Consider the following 19,500-nt stretch of genomic DNA (forward strand, 5'->3'; position numbering starts at 1 on the left):
TTCACATTTTTCCAGTCACGCAGCATTCTCATTTTGGCAGCAATGTGAGAATTAATTAAATTGTCTTTACTTTTTGAGTTTTCATTGTCCTCATCTGAATTCTTTTGTTTTCCACTTACCCATAGTATGGTTAACAAAATAAGTGGATCCACTTATCCATGCTATGGATTTAAAATAAAATTTATGTAAACACTTAAAGCTGCACAAATCAAATATGTTTGCAAAAGCATGAAAAGGCACACAATTACCTATGTACACTATGTATTTAGTGCAGGGATGGACAACCCCATGGCCACTGGCCATGGGGTTGTCCATCCCTGCACTAAATCTAGAGAGCTTTCAGGCCATTTAAAGAGCACTTGTCACTAACACAAATGAAATTTTTCCTCCGTAAATTAAAAATAATTATAGTAAATGAAAATTAGTTTTATGCCCCCCCCCCAAAAAAAACATAAGCAAACTGTATGTATGAAATTAAATTCATGATGAGGTTATTCACAATGAATTTCCTTAGCCTAAATCATGAATGCATTTGCATATACTTGTGCCAATTTCATATGAGTACACATTTTAAGCTGCTATCCATCATTAAAGGAGCCTATGCCGATTCAACTACCCACCTCTTAGTTAACAGATTTCTATCAGACCTAGTCAAAATTCAAAAAGGAGTCAAGCAAGGTTGCCCTATTAGTCCCTTGCTCTGAAACCTTTTTTGGAAGAAAGCATGCTGGTATGAGGGATAACAATTCTCTCCACCCTGAAGGAAAATAAAGTATTAACATATGCAGACAATGTAGTAGACACTTTTTAGAAATAATGATTAAATATACTTTTTTTTTTTTTTTGGTATTTTGAATTCAGCAAAATCAGAGACTAACTGCCAATGACAAACTGGTATGAAAAAATTAGAAATTTTGGAAAGTACAATCTTGGAGGCATTCCCTTTGGATTAACTCCTGAGAGAACCTCTCAACATGCTTTGAATTCCTTTCATCACCTGTCAAATATTACCAGTTCAAGAACTTATACGCAAAAACGGTAAAACCTTAGATCAGGGATTCTCAACCTATGGTACACGTACCACTGGTGGTACGTGAGCCACTGCCTTACTGGTACATCTAATATCTTGAATTAAATATAGTGGTACACCACTGGAAAAGGTTGAGAACCTCTGCCTTGGATAATTGGAAAATAAGGCAACTTCCCTTTTCTCCTAAAACCATACTTAACTAGAATCTTCCCTGGTCAGCTGTATATAATAAATATTACAGACATTGAAGAAGCTGAAGAAACACAATTATATAGTAAACATGTGCAATTTTTTTGGAACGAGCCGATACCAGGAAGTTAAAAAGAAAATTTCTTTAACTATCAAAGAAGCAAGGAGGATTAAGACTTCCAGTATTAAAATTCTGCTCTTCTTCCTATTATGGATTTTAGACCAAGTGACTTGTTCTGGTTTTATGCCATCACTTTCTTGATCTTCCACTTTTTTTTTTCTTTTTTTTTTTTTCATATTTTATATCCATACAGTATTTCTAGCAATCCGTCCAATTGATTTAGATGTTCTAACCATTTTTGTTTAAACTTACTTATGCAGCAATTAATTGCTTTTAAATTTAGAGATTGACTGTTTTATGGTCCAACTTGGTATATCCAGCTGTTTTTCTGAGAAATTTCATTTCTGCTGTTTTGAATCTTTTTTTTTTATATGGTCCATGTTTCTTGTCTCCATATGAAAAAGTTGGATTAGACAAGACATAATATAGCCTGATTCTGGTGTGTTTTTTGTACCAGGAATGGCTTAAATATATTATTTATTATGCCATTTATTTTAATGAAATTTGACATTTTAATGTCTATATCTTTTTCATCTTCACATGATAAGCCACATTAAAGGTATTTGGAAATATTTATTTGTTCTAATATTTTATTACCTATCACTATTTTACTTCTTATTTGATTTTCTTCTTTGAAAGTCTTTACTTTAGATATTCTCATACTGTTCTGAAATTTCATTTAATGATTTTACTGATCTTTGTAAATCATCTTCTGATGTAGATAACACAATTTGATCATCTGGAAATAACATCGTATCTATCTTTATCTGTATACCAAATCTTATACTATTCCATACTAATATAATTTTATATAGTAAAAAACTATATAACTTTGGGAATGCCTTGATTGTTTCTTTAAAACTTTGGGAATATGTCATTGAACTTGTTCAATATTGGATTATCTTCTTTGAAAGCCATTATTTTTGTCTTTGTTTTAGATATTCTCATATTGTTCTTAAATTTCATTTAATGATTTTACTGATCTTTGTAAATCATCTTTTGATGTAGCTAACACACAATAACAGATATTTTGAAAATAAGTTAACCATTTTTCAAAACCTACTGTTTATATTTTAACCTTTTCTTTTATTTCTTTGTACATGTATTTTTATTATTTTATAGGTTTTTGGTTGTGGCTTAGATATATAATTTTCTAGTTCTGTTAGAAAATTGTTCCATCTCTCTCTCTCTCTCTGTTTCTTCCTTATTTCTCATTTTGCAATTGCATTGTTTCTTTTGAACTATTTCTGCTTCTATTGTTTAGGAATTTAGCCATTTCTTGGTAACTGTTTTTTTTTTATATCTTTTCTATTTCTTTGTTCCAGTGTCTTAGTCCTCTTTTTTTATTTCATTTGCTCTTTATTCCTAAGCTTTCTGTTACTATTTTTTGTCAGGCTTTGTCTCGGATTTTTCAATTCCTCTTCTATGTCATTTGATTCACGTGTAGTTTCTATTTTTAATTTTTGAGATTGTCCTAACATGGGGATCTTGTAATAAAGAAATTTTGTAACTTGGTCGATAGCAATTTTTCACTTTATTTTTAGCCTTTTGGTTTTATGTAAATTTTTTCCAATACCATATAATGATCAAAGTTTTATTCAAAGCCTCGATATATCTATGAATAACTAAGCTAATTTTCTTCAATAACCAATTTACATCCTTTGGCTGATCATAAATATTTATGTATTTCTTTATGTTCAAATACCGAGTTCATCATTCTCATATAATAAATGACAAAATTTCACATTCATAGTGAATAATTTATGGAGACAAAAACACATACGTTGGAGTAATTACTTTATTTATAATTAAAAAAATAACACGAAGTTTCGACCTCAGTATCAAGGTCATCATAAGGAAAACACATATGCACAGGACACAAACTAAATGACACTACACGACACTACAAAGGTAGTGTCATGTAGCTTGTTTCCTGTGCATATATACATTTTCCTGATGATGACCTTGGATGCAGAGGTAAAAATGTTGAGTGTTATTTTCTTAATTATAAATAAAGTAATTACTCCAATGGGTGTTTTTGTCTCCATAAATTCTTCACTATGAATGCTGACTACCATGTAACCTTAAAAGAAAGAATTGACAAATTTCACGGTTTGTATCCATTTTGATTACATATATATTCACCAAATCTAACCATCTTTGTTTTGTATTTTTCCTGTTCTGGCATTTAAATTCCCTGCTAGCAGTAAATAATCTGTTTGAATATGAATTTCTGCAGTACTTTATAAAAGCTATTACTATCTTCTTCTTTTCCCTCTTTTGGTGCACATGCTCTGATTATTGTTATGACTTCTTAATGTTTTGAATCTAATTTCTATTAGTCTTTCAGTCCAGTAATTATAATACACAATATTGTTCTTCATAGATTTATGTATCATTATCATTATATCTGCCTTTTCTCTCTTTTTTTTTCTCTTTCTTACTCTGATGATTTGTATATAGTTATTTGTTTCTTTGGTAACTTTTTTGCTTTGTTTCCATTAGTGCACATGTTTACATTGGCTTGGTTTAGTTTTCATCAGGTTCTTATTCTTTGTGTGCGATGTTCCTTACATCCTAAGTTGCAATTTTCATTGTGTGTTAATAATCTTCATTATAAATATTTTAATTATTATATTATAATATAAATATGTTAATTTAATATTCTGCTATTTAAGCAATACAGCCTCAAAATTCCATAAAATATTGCAGACAAATCAAACATTGTTCAAATCTTCTCTGATACTATCTGAGTTTTCATTTCCTACCATTGACTACAATGGCCCCCAAGAGCTGAGATTGTTATTGAATACTACAGCATTGTGCTTAAATACAGCATTCTAAAACTGACATTCTTTCCATTAATAACAGCAGAACTTCGTACAAGGAAATCTTTATCCTCTTCTGCTATAAACTTCCACAGTAGGATACTAACAATGACACTCTGTTTAATAACTTATTGAAGTTTCAAGGATACCTTAATAGGAAGGAGAAAATTGCATATGGTCATCTTCCAGTAAGCACCATCAAACTGAGGTACTTAAACATTGAATATTCAACCTGTGACATCTGTTGCAGACTGGAAACAGTAGAACATGTATTCTACACTGCCTTCCTGCCTTGTATATTTGAAAGTTTTTTTTTCTTCAATACTTCTCTCCACAAACACATACAAAAACATCTGTCAGTAATGGAAAGAGAATTTTGATTGTTATAATTAATGAGAATTAAATTATGATTTATTATATTAAAAATCATGGCTTTGAAAACGAGCAATATGACATACATTTTTTTACAGTATTGTATCATGGAAATTTTATTGTTCAACTGACAATTTTTATATCCAGAAAGATGCATTCTAGGAGATACCAAATTTTTGGTTAGGTGGTATAGAACACCCCATCATGTAATACTAACATGAGAGAAATAAATTTCTATCTATTTTTGTTATGAGAGGTTTTTTTCACACAGTTTGATCCTATTGGTTCACTGTGGTCTTATGATCAACTGCAGGGATGACTGGAGAGCGATCCTACAAAGAGAAGACCAACTCGAGTCAGAAACTTAAATAAAGCTAACAACCTGTGTACTAGTCATCTCTGGATTTTAATCTCAACTGGTCTTTTTTGATTGTTCAGCAGAATGAGACTGGTGAAAAAAGGTAAAAGAAAAATGAAAAACTTTCATCTCCTTCCCTCAAGAGAGAACTCTTCATAATTCTGAAGATGATGCCACATCGAAAAGGCCCATAAACCATAATTATGAGATAATTTTTATTTATTCATCCTTTTCTGTTGTTTTAAATTATTCTTAACCTTTATTTTTAAGCCTTCACAGTTTATCATTTTTAATTTATTCTTTTATGGTAATTTGGCTCCCTTTTTAAGTCTAAGATATTTTATCAATATACTGTCTCAGCTAAATTATCAGGTTTATGAAGATAGAAGTACTGAAGTTCCACCCTTAATACAATTTCAAGGTATGCTTTTAATTTAAAAATACATTATGCACAAGGGTGGTCTAAAAAGTTCTCGGCCTCGACCATAGATGGCAACACTATCGGCAAGATTTTTTTTTCTAAGTTGGTACATCTGTCATAAGCATCCATGTGAAATTGCAAGCCAATCTATCAAGTAGTTTATTTTATACATCTGTCTGAAGCAAAAGTGTTGTCTGTATCCCTTGAAATGGATAAAATCGAGTATCATGCAGTTATAAAATTCTTTGTAAAAGAAGGTTTAACACCAAAAGAAATTCATTCAAAAATAAAAAAATCTAAAAAGAAGGAGCAGAGTTCTTAAAAATTTATGGGCACTCTTCTCCTTCTTTTTAGATAATTAAGAAGTGGGCTGCCGAGTTTAAACATGGCCATACCAGCCTTGAAGACGATCCACGTGAAGGACGTCCAAAAAGTGTAACAACAAGAAATCATTGATCAAGCACAATATGGTATTGGATGACCAGCGAGTCAAAGTGCATGAAATTGCTGAGATTATAGGCATTTCAAAAGAAAGTGTAGGATATATTTTGCATGAAGAATTGTAAATGAAAAAGCATTGCACAAGATGGGTGCCGCGTAGAACAAAAAAGGAATTGCACGAAAATCTCTGAACAGTGCTTAAAGCATTTTAACAAGAATAAAATGGATTTTGTGCATCGATTTATTATTATGGATGAGAATTGGATTCACCATTACACACCAGAATCCAAACAGCAGTCAAAACAGTGGACAGAAGCCGGATGTTCAGTGCCAAAAGAATACAAAGTCAGTTCCATCAGCAGGAAAGGTCATGGCATAAACATGTTTTATTTATGCATTCTGTTTATTAAATATCTTGAAAAGGGTAAAACAATAACTGTGGAACATTATTCCGATCTTTTAACCAGACCAGATGGAAATATTCATGAGAAAAGATTTGGTTTGCAGAAGAAAAAAATCATCTTTCATCAGGGCAATGCACAAAGGTGTTTCAGCAATGGGAAAATTAAGGGATTTGCACTATGAATTGGAATATAGTGCACCTTATTTTTTTACCACCCTATTGTGCACCTTACCATCCTATTTCCCCAGATTTGGCTCCCTCTGACTTCTATCTCTTTCTAAAACTAAAAACTCTTCCTCACTGGTCAGCATTTTTCTTCAAATCATGAGGTGATTGCAGCTATAGAGGGATATTTTGCAGATCTTACTGAGAACCACTAGAGGGATGGGATAATAGAGCTGGAGCATCGCTGGGATAAATATATTAGTCTTAAGGGAGATTATGTTGAACAATAAAAATAATTTGGAAATTATAAATGTTTTTTCATTGTTAGGTCAATAACTTTTCAGACCACCCTCATATTAATAAGGGTAACTTAATGCAGTTTTCATAGTTTTAATCACTAAATCACAGGCATAAGCCAGCGAGTTCAAAACTTAGGGATGCACCCAAACAAAATAAGCGTGTTATTTTATATTGATTAATAAATAGGGGAGCTTCATGAAAAACTTCAATAATCATATTTCATCTCAAATAGTTAATGGGACTTTTCTTGATTCTTTTATCTTCTTTCCATGTGATTTCTGTACAACTTTATGTTGGAATATAGTATTAGCAATGACTAGCATAAGTCGTCATCATCATCAATTTCTGGATTGGGTGTTCAAACTTTTACAACAGCACTATATGATTATGTTTACATTATATTATTAATATCCTATCAACAATTTTCCTCCAAATTAGTCTATTACTTGTGGTATCTAACATTTTATGCTTCTAAGGCACTTGTAACAATCAATGTACGTAAACCTTTGTCTTCCAGTGGGTCTCTTTCCTGCAAACTGAGATCAAACACCTGTTTTGCTAACCTTTCCTCACTCATTAAATTTAAGTGGCCATACCACCTTAGATTGGCTGTGCTTACATATTCTTCAATGCTAACAATGCCAAGTTCCTTTCTAATATCTTCATTTTAATATGCTTCTACCATTGATGCCATCTGTTCACTCCTCTCATTTTTCAAAGAACACTCATATCTCTGAATGCTAGACTTTATTCGAGTGCTTTATTTCTGACTCAATTCTCAGATCCTCAACTTAAAACTGGTTTGAACACTGTCTTGTATATACTGCTAGTTTGCTATGTTGGCTAGTTTCTCTCTTCTTCATATAAATTTATTCAACTGGTTCCCCACCACACCAACTTTGCTTATTCTGTTGTCTATTTCCAAACTTAATTCACCATATTTAAAAAAATATGCTTAAATAGCTGAAATATTTCACTTGTTTTATAAGCTCTCCATTGAGAATGCAACAGCAGTTTACTATGTTCTGCCTATCCCTTCATAGTTTCATAAAATTAGGCTTAATATCTATGCTCAAGGAGCATCGTAGCTCTGCCTCTAAATTTATGTCGGTAAGCTGGGATCTGTATCTAGACTTGAGGAAATCTAGCATAGCAAATGTTTTATAGTTTCATATATTTTCATAATTTGATCTTTTAATTGCTGATTTTCATGCCAAATTTGTTACATCTGTTATGCAATTGAGTTAGACAACTCTGGAGATGATGATGTCATATTCTTAAACATAACTGCATAAATGTTGAAAGTTTTTTCACTTGGTTATACTATAAGTTAAAGAAGCCAAGAAGTTATATCATCATTATCGTCATCAAATTCTTGATATGTACCCTCAAGGGGGGAGGGTGTACAGGATATGATAGTAATGATGTAAGTTTTTCATGTAGTACTAACTTCCTATCTACAATTTTCCTCCAAATCAATCTGTTACCTGTCAAGACTCCAACATTATCAGATCTTATATTTTTATCTTCTAAGGCACTTTTTACTGTATCAATCCACCTATATCTTGGTCTTCCTCTGGGTCTTTTTCCTGCCATCCTGGCAGAGAACACTTGTTTTGCTAACCCTTCCTCTCCAATTCTATTTAAGTGACCATACCACCTGAGATTAGCTGTGCTAACACATTCTTGGATGCTAACAATGTTAAGTTCTTTCCTAATATCCTCGTTTTTGCAACTGATGCCATCTGTTCATGCCTCTAATCTTTCTCAGGACTCCTCTTATATCTGTGGTCTCTAGTCTTTGGTCAAGTGTTTCTTGGTTTAATACTTTATCCAAGTGTGAGCAAACAAAGTTTTCATGTGAAGTCACTTCATGGGTGGGCTAATAGTATATAGAAGATAATGACTTCGCATCTATTGCCTTAGTATCTCATAATGCAATGCACATATCCTTACAGACATGTATAATGCTCTGATTTATGGGAAGGGGGTGAAGGTTGAAACACAGACTGGGTTTCAACCTTTATTGAGATCACATCAGTGGGAGCCAGATCCAGAAATGATCTCAAAACTTATTTGAGACCTCAAAGGTCGAAAGGGTAGTGGCCTTTCCCATCATTATATCAAAGGATTGTATATGTCCGTAAGGATATGTACACTGCATTGTGGGATACTAAGGCAAATGATGTGAGGTCATTAGCTTCTATATACAGTAGTCCAGTTGTGAAGTGACTTTACATACAAACTTTGTTTACACTTGGATAAAGGATTAAACCAAGAATATAACTTCTTGGAATCTTTAATTTACATCTGCATAAAGTAAAGAGCTAAGTTTGTTATCTCCAATTTTAATATTAGTTTTAATGCCACTTTCTTTCATAATGTGGCATTAAATCTGATATTAAAACCTTATCTTACTCCTGACTTAACATTAAACCCCCTTCCTGTATTTCCTTTAATTCTAACTGCTAACTGACAACTTAAACATAGACTATATATGGCTCCATATAATGTTCCATTTACACCATGTAATTATAGTGTTTTGAAAAGGTTTCCTCTGGGTACCTTGCAAAATGCCTTTTCACATCAAACAAACTTAAATACAGATTCTTGTTATATTCCCATGATTTCCCAAATATTTGTCATAAAGTAAAAATCTGATCTTGGCAACCTCTCTCTTTCACAATTCTCTTCCACAATTTTTCTCAACTTCTTTTCAAGTATGCTTGTATAAATCTTACTGGGAACACTTATTGAAATATACCTCTGTAATTCTCACATTCAGCTTTATTTATTTATTTTTTTTTATAGGTGAGAACTATGAGAGCTCTACTCCAATCATCTGGAATACAACCTTCTGACCAAACCCTCTGAATTATGCAGCGTAGCCACTGCAGGTCGAATATCATATACTCCACTTGCCTTTCCACATTTCAATTTTTTGATAGCTTATCTACCTCAAATATTGATATGTATTCTTCTTTGCAAAGATAATCACACACATCACATCCATGCTCATGGCAGGATTTGAACCCACACCCTGTTGGGTGGAAAGTGGGTATGGTAACCACTTGGCCAACCAGGCCAGCTGAATAGGCTAATGCCACTATTATGCAGACGTACTCATTCATTAAGAAGATTGGAAGAAAGTATGTTGTGCAAGGCAGCATTGTGCTGGATATGTGTGAAAATAAACAAGCTTAGACAGTGAGGAAATGATTAACAGTATGCTGACAGAGCTGGGTTGTACTGCTCAGCAAAAGATGGCAGCAGGGTGTTGGATTTCTGCTATGTTGGTCTGAATATCAGGATAGTAATAAAACACACCAATGAGAGAGCAAAGAAGATGAAAAGAAACAAAATTGGCCAGTACTATCAATAGGAAATTTCTCTTGGCCATGAATAGGTGTGAGAGGTATGAATCCATTCCTCTGCACCATTTGCAAGTATATGTTTAGACTTCTGATGATGGCCTCAATGAGGTCAAGAGGTAGAGATTACTTAACTTCACATAAATTAATGTATGTTTTACAGTAAGTATGTCAGTAGAATACTTTAATGAAATACAATACTGAAGCCTCTGAAATCTATGATACTATAATATGTATGCTATGAATTGAATAATAAAAAAAGTAATAAATGTAAATAAATAAAACAACATAGAAATTATTCAGTACTATTATGATTTTTCACTTAATTTTATGCTACTTTAAGCATTAATTTATTTAAGTATTTTGATGAAAGAGTCTCCATAACTCAGTCAGTATAGACAAAACCCTTTGGTTGGAAAGACCTGGGTTCGATTCCCATCCAAGACATGAGGAACCTGTATCTGATCTCTTTCGACTAAAGGTGAGTTGGCTGGTCTCATATGGAGGTAGGGGGTTTTTTTCACTCGGAAACTCAGATTTTTCGTACCCACAGAACAGGCAAACTGGCCCATGGACACACTGGGATGCATAAAGCTAACCACCTTATTCTTGAAATTTTTCAAATAATAATAGGCCATGCCTAATACAAATGTAATGAGCCACTAGGCCTAATATACATATAAGGAGGCGGATTTTGATGAAATGATAATTGTGTATATGAGAGTGAATCAAATGAAATCTTTTAAATAAAATTAAATAATTGTCACAATTACCTTCAAACTGATAAGCAGGAGCATTTCCTCACACACATCTGTTCATACAGCACTCAGACAAACAGAAAAACATTTGCATTCATACACAACAACTTTAAAAAAAAATGAGAGTTTGGCTTGGACCCACCCCCACACACACACACACAATGCAGTGAAAACACTCCTAAACCAGAGTTATAGCCTTATATATAAAGACATAGTCAAAGATACACTACCCATATTTCAGGTTTTCCTGGAGGAGTCATCAGTTTAGATGATGGCTGGACAAGCACTTGAACAGAAAGCAACTGACATGTTTCTAGTTCTTTGGTTGAGCAAGCTAACACCTCAACTGTAAAACCAGTTAGTGCAATATATCCCTGTAAAGATCCAAATCTATTACAAATCATATCTGAATAGTTTTGGTTTAAAAAAAATGAATGGTTTATATAATCTGCCAAAAAAAATGAAATTTATATAAAAACATATCGTGAAACCTCTGTTTTATTTTAGATGTATTCTTAGAAATCAAATAAATCATAAATTAAAGAAATTGATAACGCATTATAGGTCTGAACATTAAAAAAAGGGATAGCACCTAACCATATTATCAGTGGTTATTGAAAGTTTTTCACTTGGTTATATTATAAATTAAAAATATCAAGAAATTATATACTTGGTTTAATCTATTATCTAAGTGTAAGCAAACAAAGTTTGCAGCTGAAATATCTTTCAGAGTACTTGGGCAACTTGCATGAGACCTCAATAAAGGTCGACACCGATCTGGGCGGTGACCCTTCCCTTAATGCATAGCATTATACATGTCTGCAAGGAGATGTGCTTTGCATTATGGGATACTAAGGCAGGTGATGAGGAGTTATACCACCTCTGACATGAGTTGTCCCAGTCCTGAAAGATACTTTAGGGCCAAACTTTGTTTGCTTACACTTGGATAATGGATTAAACCAAGTATATAATTTCTTGGTATCTTTAATTTATATATTACCAGTGCTTTAATTTTTCAAAAAAAAAAACAGCTAACAGCTATTTGTTCCCATATAGGGAGTAGGCTGGGACGTTTACCCTATCTAACTTTTGGAGACTGAGTGGGCAGTTCAATCTGCACTGGTAGCCAATCAGAGAGATAGCTGGCCCAAGGCTATCACTGATTCATCGGTACGTAGTGAAGAAGGCGGCAAGCTAGTGCCACCATCTCGTGGTCCCTAACCTTAACACAATATTTTTTTGTCTGAAAATAGTGCGAGTTCGACGGTCTATTTTCTTGAGTTTACAGGACGAAAAACCCAAGTTTCCGAGAGAAAAAAACCGCTAGCCCGTGCCAGAGATCAACTAACTCGGGAACCGGTCGAAAAAAGGCTTAGAAAAATTTCCTCTAGTCGGCGACTAGACTTGAACTACCAAAACCTTTCTCCATGCGGTCAAGCACCGTAGAGTGCAAACGCCACTTCTACTAAGCTACACAGGCTCTTTTAATTTTTCATATATAGCTTTATTATTATGATTATTTAACTTCTGCCTATATACTTCATTTATAGATTCATTACTCAGGATAATGATTGATTGAGTGTTCATAAGGTGTTGCAAAAAGTCCCTTGGCTCAGTTTTAAGAGCTGTGTCACTTGAACTGAACTTGAGGATCTTTGTAGCACGTTTTCAGCCAATAGCTAGTCCACATGGTTAGCCTAATGGCTATGCACTTTGCAACCATATGCCTGGGGAAGGAGTGTCCTAGGTTCTATTCCTGTCAACGACGTGAGGAGCTTAAGGATCTTCCTCAGCCATAGCCAAGTTAGCTGATCTTGGGAGTGGATAGCAGGGTTTTTCCCCCAGTTTATCTGGGATTTTTTCATCCCGCAAGCAGGCAAACCGGCCCCGTGAACACACACGGATAGTCAGGAATACTTAAGACAATCCCCCCAGCCATAGGTCTGAATTGTCAGCCATGCCAGTCCCGAGCCCGGATAAAAATAGGGAGGATTGAAGTGGTGCCATACCTCCCCGTAAAAGGGGCTCACAGCCGTTGAATCACCATAAGAAATGAATGAATGAATGAATGAAGCCAATCGCTACAGCCCATATAAAATAGATAAAATATTACATGCACCCCATCCTTCCTACAACTAACACACAGGATCACAGCAAAACTATTCCCATCCTATATATTAAAGGCATATCAGAAACCATAGCTAAAGTTCTCCACAAATATAATCTCCATGCCACTTTTAAACCACTCATTCAGCTAGCTTTTTTATGTTCCTCTAGATGTAATTCGATAGATTTTTCTGTCTGGTCAAAATAAGTCATGTTTTCTCTCTTTTTATTAATTTTATATCTTTTTTAGTGTTCGTATTTTTATTTTTTACATAAACTGGAAAACCCTGTTCTAAAGACCAAACATGGAACTTTTTTTTCAAGTCCTTCAGGTTTCCAATAAACAGGATGTCGGTCTCACATTAGTAGATTAGTTCTTCTGAAGATCAATTTCATCATGCAAATCCTGGAGTGCAGAGTACATACAGTTCCTCGCAGATGCAGTTTGGCATACTCTGAACAGACTGGTAGATTACTTAACATCCACAATCATCTATATGGCAAGTCAGAACCAGCAGACCATCCTCTGCACGCTCCTTTACATAGGATTAAATAGAGAAAGATACCAGCATTACACAGAAGTCGCTATAGGTCTGAAAGACTATTTTTAGAATCAGCATCTGCTATGAAGCACTCCTCCAAACCTCAACAAGTATAGTTACATTAATTTGCCAAAGATCTGGGAGACAGTCATTCTGAGACCAGATCAAATGCGATCTGGTCTCTGAATGACTGATTATCTGAGACCAGATAACCATAAATTAATCAAAATTAACTTTATGGTTATCTGGCTGTTACAGGGTGCCATGTTAGGACTTTAGCAGCTCTATTTCAGTTATAATTTGACTTGTTTCTAATGATCCAGTTTAGTTAGTGCTGATTACCAGTACTTTTCACAGTTATAACTTTTTCTGAAGATGCTGGTTATAAAACTAGTGAAATATTAATAAGTTCAATAAATTAAAATTTACTTTTAATTTATTGAACTTGATGCTTATACTGTGAAGCACCTGGGTTGGCCAAGTGGTTTATGTATCCACTCTCCAACCAACAGGTTGTGTGGGTTTCAAATCCTGCCACGAGGATGGATGCTTGTGATTGTCTTTAGGTGGAAAAAGAATTTCACTGCCCAGTGTGAGATCACTGCTCTGCTTATTGCATGCCTGAAGTGGCTTGAAAAACTTCCATGTTTAGTCTCTAGAGCAGGGTATCTAGACTATGTACAAAATAAATAAAAAAATGCAATATATAATTGATTTACTTGGCTGAGAGACATATTTTCGAAACAGATTAAATTACTATAAGCCGAGAGATAAAAAAATAGAACACTATTTTAAGTAAACTGCACGACTAGTTTTGTCTTCTTCGGGTGCATAACTTGAGGGAACTACCAACAAACATTGCAAGAGAAAAAAATATATACGTTAAAGCATTAACTTATTAATGTTTGAAGCTGTTCTGTGTATCTCTTCATTGTTGGGTGTGTGCATGCGTTCAAGGTCTCGTGAATGCCAAAGTTGAGTAGCAACATAATGATAGTCTGAGAGATTATAGCTGGGATAAGTGTCGAGATGTACTGAATGGAGGATGATTTCTTTAGATTCTACAATTCTTCTTTCCAGTTCATCATAGTAATGAAAGATATTTTCCAATTTTTTCCATATGACTGGATGAATGATAGAGTTTTCATCGTTAGCGTCATCAGAATTCAGGACATGGTTCAAAGAGTTCTGCTTTGAACCATGTTTCTGCCACATGTGACTTCTTTTTTGTTTCTTTAGCAGTAATTCAATGGATTTTTCTCTCTGGCCAAAATAATGCATGTTTTTATCTATTTTTTATTAATTTTATATATTTTTTAGTGTTTGTATTTTTATTTTTTACATAAACTGGAAAACCCTGTTCTATAGACTAAATGGAACTTTTTTCCAAGCCCTTCAAGTCTCCAATAAACAGGATGATGAGCTCACATTAGGAAATGTAATTCATCTCCTGCCTAAAGATAATCACAAACATCTGTGCCACATCGAGATGTGTAGGCTAGAAAATTTTGAGGACACAATACAAGAACTGTAACAATGTACATGAATATGTAGAGAATAAATTACGAGAATTTCAGACGAAACTTCATTTTTTCTCAATATCAGGAAAACATAAGCTTCGAATGAGCAAGTTGACAAGCAGCATTAGAAGAGTCTATATATATGTAGACAATAAGAATGGTTTAGGATATTCAATTCTTTATTCATGGTAACAAGTTGAGAAGGGTGATACAAAGGCAGCAAAATGTTTTCACAACTTAATATTAAGAAAGATTACAAATGAAGGAAAGAGTGCCTGCAAAACGAATCAAGAAGAGAAAGATGTTATGATGAGGATAAGGATAATTTGGATGTCTTGGATTGGAAATAAAAATAGAGCAAGCTGAATATAGCAAAAATATGTTGCCAAATGTAGATGTTCTACAGTATTTTTATTTAATTAAATAAATGTAAACTTAAATATTCTCTTTCAAATTATCAGTTTCTGTTGTTAATGCATATAGTGTGTAGAAGTACAACTGATTATTTATATATAGTAGTTGTGCACAGTTAACATATAGAGTTTACATGTAGCGCTAATTTTTAACATGTTCGCTTCCGCGCTACTTCAGCATAGTCTGTTCCCATACGCCGAGCAGTTTCACTTCTTAAAGGTCAGTATGGTAATCTCGTTGCGGCAGTAAGCGTCATATAAGTATACTCGTAGTTGGCTTGTGCACAGCACATACCATCTATGGGTATACACAGTTTTGCTGCTAGCTCCATAAGCCAATCATTTTCACTTCTTCAAGGTCAGTACAGTAATCTCGTTGCCGGCAGTAAGCATCATATGAGTATACTCGTAGTTGGCAGCAAACGTGTTAACTAAGTGAATTTACCTAATTGTAATTCAGCCTGGCCAAAATGAGTATTATGTATTTTAAACACACAAACATTAATTCATAAGTTAAAAATATTTAACTGACTGAAACTGAGATTTTAATCACTTTCATGCAAAGAGTCATTAAGATAAACACGTAATGGCAGGCGGTTTGTCTCACTTCATGACTGATGTGGAAATTTTATATACACTGGAGCATGCTATAAGTGAAAGGAACATGGTAACTAGTAAACAGATGAAGAGGCAGCTATATGAGTAAAAGAGATACTGATATGCAGAGATATGGAAGTATTTTTGGAATGAGTTAGAGGAAAGCTCATTAGTATTAATCTCTCATAATAAAAGAAATTTAAAAGTTATTTAGCTGTTATGTTATAAAGATAACTGGGATAACAGTTGTGAAAGAAATTAAAGGAAGTTTGGAACTCGATAAATAAAGTTTCTCACAAAGAAGGAGAAATGTTCATAGAATATTAAAAGTTCCATTAGAACAATGACTTCTTGGATGTTTCAGGAATTACATATAGCAAGAGTTGATTTTAAGTGTTCAATCATTTTTCCTTTGTACAGGAAGAGGAGAAAGATTGTCAAACTTGAAGATAAAAGTAGAAGAAAGGAATGTTTTCGTGCAATTTTTCTAGAAGTTATTAAACGAGGACTGCTAGACAGTGTTTGAAATTGGGAATTTACTTTCACTCTGAACTTTTCATATCTCTTACTCATCATCATCATTATTCCTGACGTATATCCTCATGGGCCATACAGCATCTCATGATAGTACTACATGATAAGTTACAAACTTTCTATCAACAATTTTCCTCCAGATTAGCCTCTTATCTGTCAACATTTCAATATTATTAGATCTCATGTTTCTATCTTCTAAGGCACTTTTTATCAATCCATCTACATCTTGGTCTTCCTCTGGATCTTTTTGCTGCCATTCTGGCAGAGAACACTTGTTTAGTTAATCTTTCCTCTTCCATTCTGTTTAAGTGGCCATACCACCTAAGATTAGCTCTTCTAACACATTCCTGAATGCTAACAATGGCAAGTTCTTTCCTAACATATCCTTGTTTTTAATATGATACTACCATTGATGCCATCTGTTCAGCTGTCTAATCTTTCTCAAGACTTTCATATCTGTGGTCTCCAGTCTTTGATCAAGAGTTTTATTTCTAAACAAGCTCCCAGATCCATAAGTTAAAATTGGTTTGAACACTATCTTGTATATAGCTAGTTTACTGTTTTGACTAATCTCTCTCTTATTCTATATAAATTTATTCAGTTGACTTCCTATCATACAAGCTTTGCAAATTCTGCTCTCTATTTCCAAATTTAATTTGCCATCTTCACTAAAAATTGTACCTAAATAGTTGAAATGCTTTACTTGTTCTATAGGTTCTCCATTCAGGATGCAGTTGATGTTTTCAATGTTTTTTCCCAATTTCAATGTCTTTGTCTTTTTAATGCTGATTTTCATACCAAATTTATTACAGCAGTTATTCAATTTAGTCAATGAATCTTATAGTTGTACTGGATTTACTTAGAAGTATAACGTCATCTGCATAAAGTAAACAGCTGTGATCAACATTTCCAATTTTCAACATGAGATTTAATACTTTTCATAGTGTGATCCACATAGATAATAAATAACAGGAGAGATAATGTACATATGTGTAGAACAACTGACTTAACATCAAACCATCTTCCTGTACCTCCTTCAGTTCTAACTGTTGATTTACAACTCAAACAGAGATTACATATTGCTTGATATAATGTTCCATTTACACCATATAACTGGAGTGTTTTGAACAGCTTTCCTCTTGGCACCTTTTCATATGGCTTTTCCATATTTACAAAACTTAAATATGGATCCTTTTATATTTCCATGATTTCTCAATTATTTGTCTTAAAGTGAAAATCTGATCCTGATAACCTCTGTTTCACCTGAACCCAGCTTATTCTTCACCAAGCTTCCCTTCCACAATCCTACTTAGCTGTTTCTCAAGTACATAAATCTCACATGGAACACTCAGCAGAGAAATACATTTGTAATTATCACATTCAGTTTTATTTCCTTTAATTCTGCCCTCTTACCAGGCTTTCGGAATTATGCAATGCAGCCACTGTAAAACTTTTATACCTCCATATTTGAGCATTTCTGATCAAATTATCTACTCCAGCTTCCTGTTCCAAATTTCAGGTTTGTGATAGCTTTATCTACTTCAAGTACAGATATATTCAAGATGGCATTCCTGTTGAGTGTTTTCTACCACCATGCTGTCACTACTTGTTTCATTTAGCAATCTTTCAAAGTAATTACTCCATACATAAAGAAATATCTTTATCTTCAGTTTTGAAGTCCCCTTTGTCATCTCTAATTCCTTTTACAGTACTCTTTCACCAGTTTCTGAGCTTCTTCAATAGCCTCCAGAATATTATTATTATCATCATCATCATCCAGGCCTCCATGGGGTCAAAAGCCTCATCATGGGAGGTCGTTTTTAGGAAACACAAAGTTTATCATACCACTCCTTGAACCCATTGACCGTTTCTGCTCCAACCACTCTCTCAGGCAATGCATTCCAAGGTTCAACCACCCTCCACACAAAGAAACCACTCCTCACCCTCTTGCGCACAGCCTCCTTTCGTAACTTCCAGGGATGGCCCAAATATCTCAAATATAATCTGTGTGGTCTGATCAGGGTCTTATACAACAGAATGATAACTCTTTTATCTCTGCAAATCAGCGTCCTTCTCAGTATTGCAGCGATCCTCTGAGTTACCCTCATCACCTTTGCAATATGCTCCCTGAATTTCAGTTTTCTATCAATCCTTACCCCCAGATTTCTATCAATCCTCACCCCTACCTCCTCCAGTACAGCTTCTCCAATCGAGTATGCATCCTCCCATTAATGGATCCCAAACCTCAAGATTTTACATTTTGCTGCATTGAACCGATACCCCCCATTCATTTGCCCATCTGTCTAGTTTATTCAAATCCTCTTGCAGGGCTGCCACATCCACTATTATTACTGATAACCTCTTCCCAGCTTCACATCATCCGCAAACAAATGGATTACAAGGGGACTGAATGTCCCCTTGTAATCCATTGACAATATCATTGGTATAAAAGTTGAACAATATAGGTCCCAGTACTGAGCCCTTTCCACCACCATATTTTATCACCATCTTGATATTCATTTTGAATGTTCTTACCAAAGTCTTCCCATGATTTTTGTTTAGCTAATTTTACGCAATGCTTTGCTTTCTTATATTTTTCTCCGTATTCTCTAAGAGCATAAGCTGATGTACTTGCCAGGAACTTTCAATATGCTTTCTTCTTTTCCTTGACTACATTTTAATTTCTTGAGTCACTTATGGGGTTCTGATTTTTCTGTCCTTACAGATTACCTCACCACATGCTTCTCTAGCTTAATCAATCAGCTTTCTTTAGGGTTTGCCACTGTATCTCCAAGGTTTGATTCTTGTTTCCGAACTCTTTCAGTTTCTCTTGAATAATGTTTGTGTATTTGAGTCTATAGTTCACATCTGAGCTGTTCAACTCTGATTAGTTTCAAAATTTTCTTACACATCCTTCTTTTCAATATGAAGTTCAATTCTATCCTATTCAACACTAAATGGTCATCACTTCCTATTTCAAATCCTCTGCATACACTTGTGTCTTGAACCAGTAGGAAAACATCACCATTGA

General features: G+C 34.1%; 1 protein-coding gene across 2 annotated transcripts in view; it reads right to left on the reverse strand.

The window, feature by feature from the left end:
• The window catches only part of LOC150108495 (protection of telomeres protein 1-like), a 492,786-nt gene that overhangs the window by 364,287 nt on the left and 108,999 nt on the right, over positions 1 to 19,500 (reverse strand). For both annotated transcript variants that reach the window (XM_090415908.1, XM_090415909.1), the window contains exon 4: positions 10,988 to 11,131. In XM_090415908.1, the coding sequence (XP_090272034.1) occupies positions 10,988 to 11,131 (144 nt within the window). The remainder of the gene's footprint in view (positions 1 to 10,987; positions 11,132 to 19,500) is intronic.

Source organism: Typopeltis vanoorti, chromosome 3 (genome assembly GCF_054136105.1).
Source record: "Typopeltis vanoorti isolate ZY-2024b chromosome 3, IOZ_Tvanoo_1.0, whole genome shotgun sequence".
In the NCBI taxonomy this organism is placed as follows: Eukaryota; Metazoa; Arthropoda; class Arachnida; order Uropygi; family Thelyphonidae; genus Typopeltis; species Typopeltis vanoorti.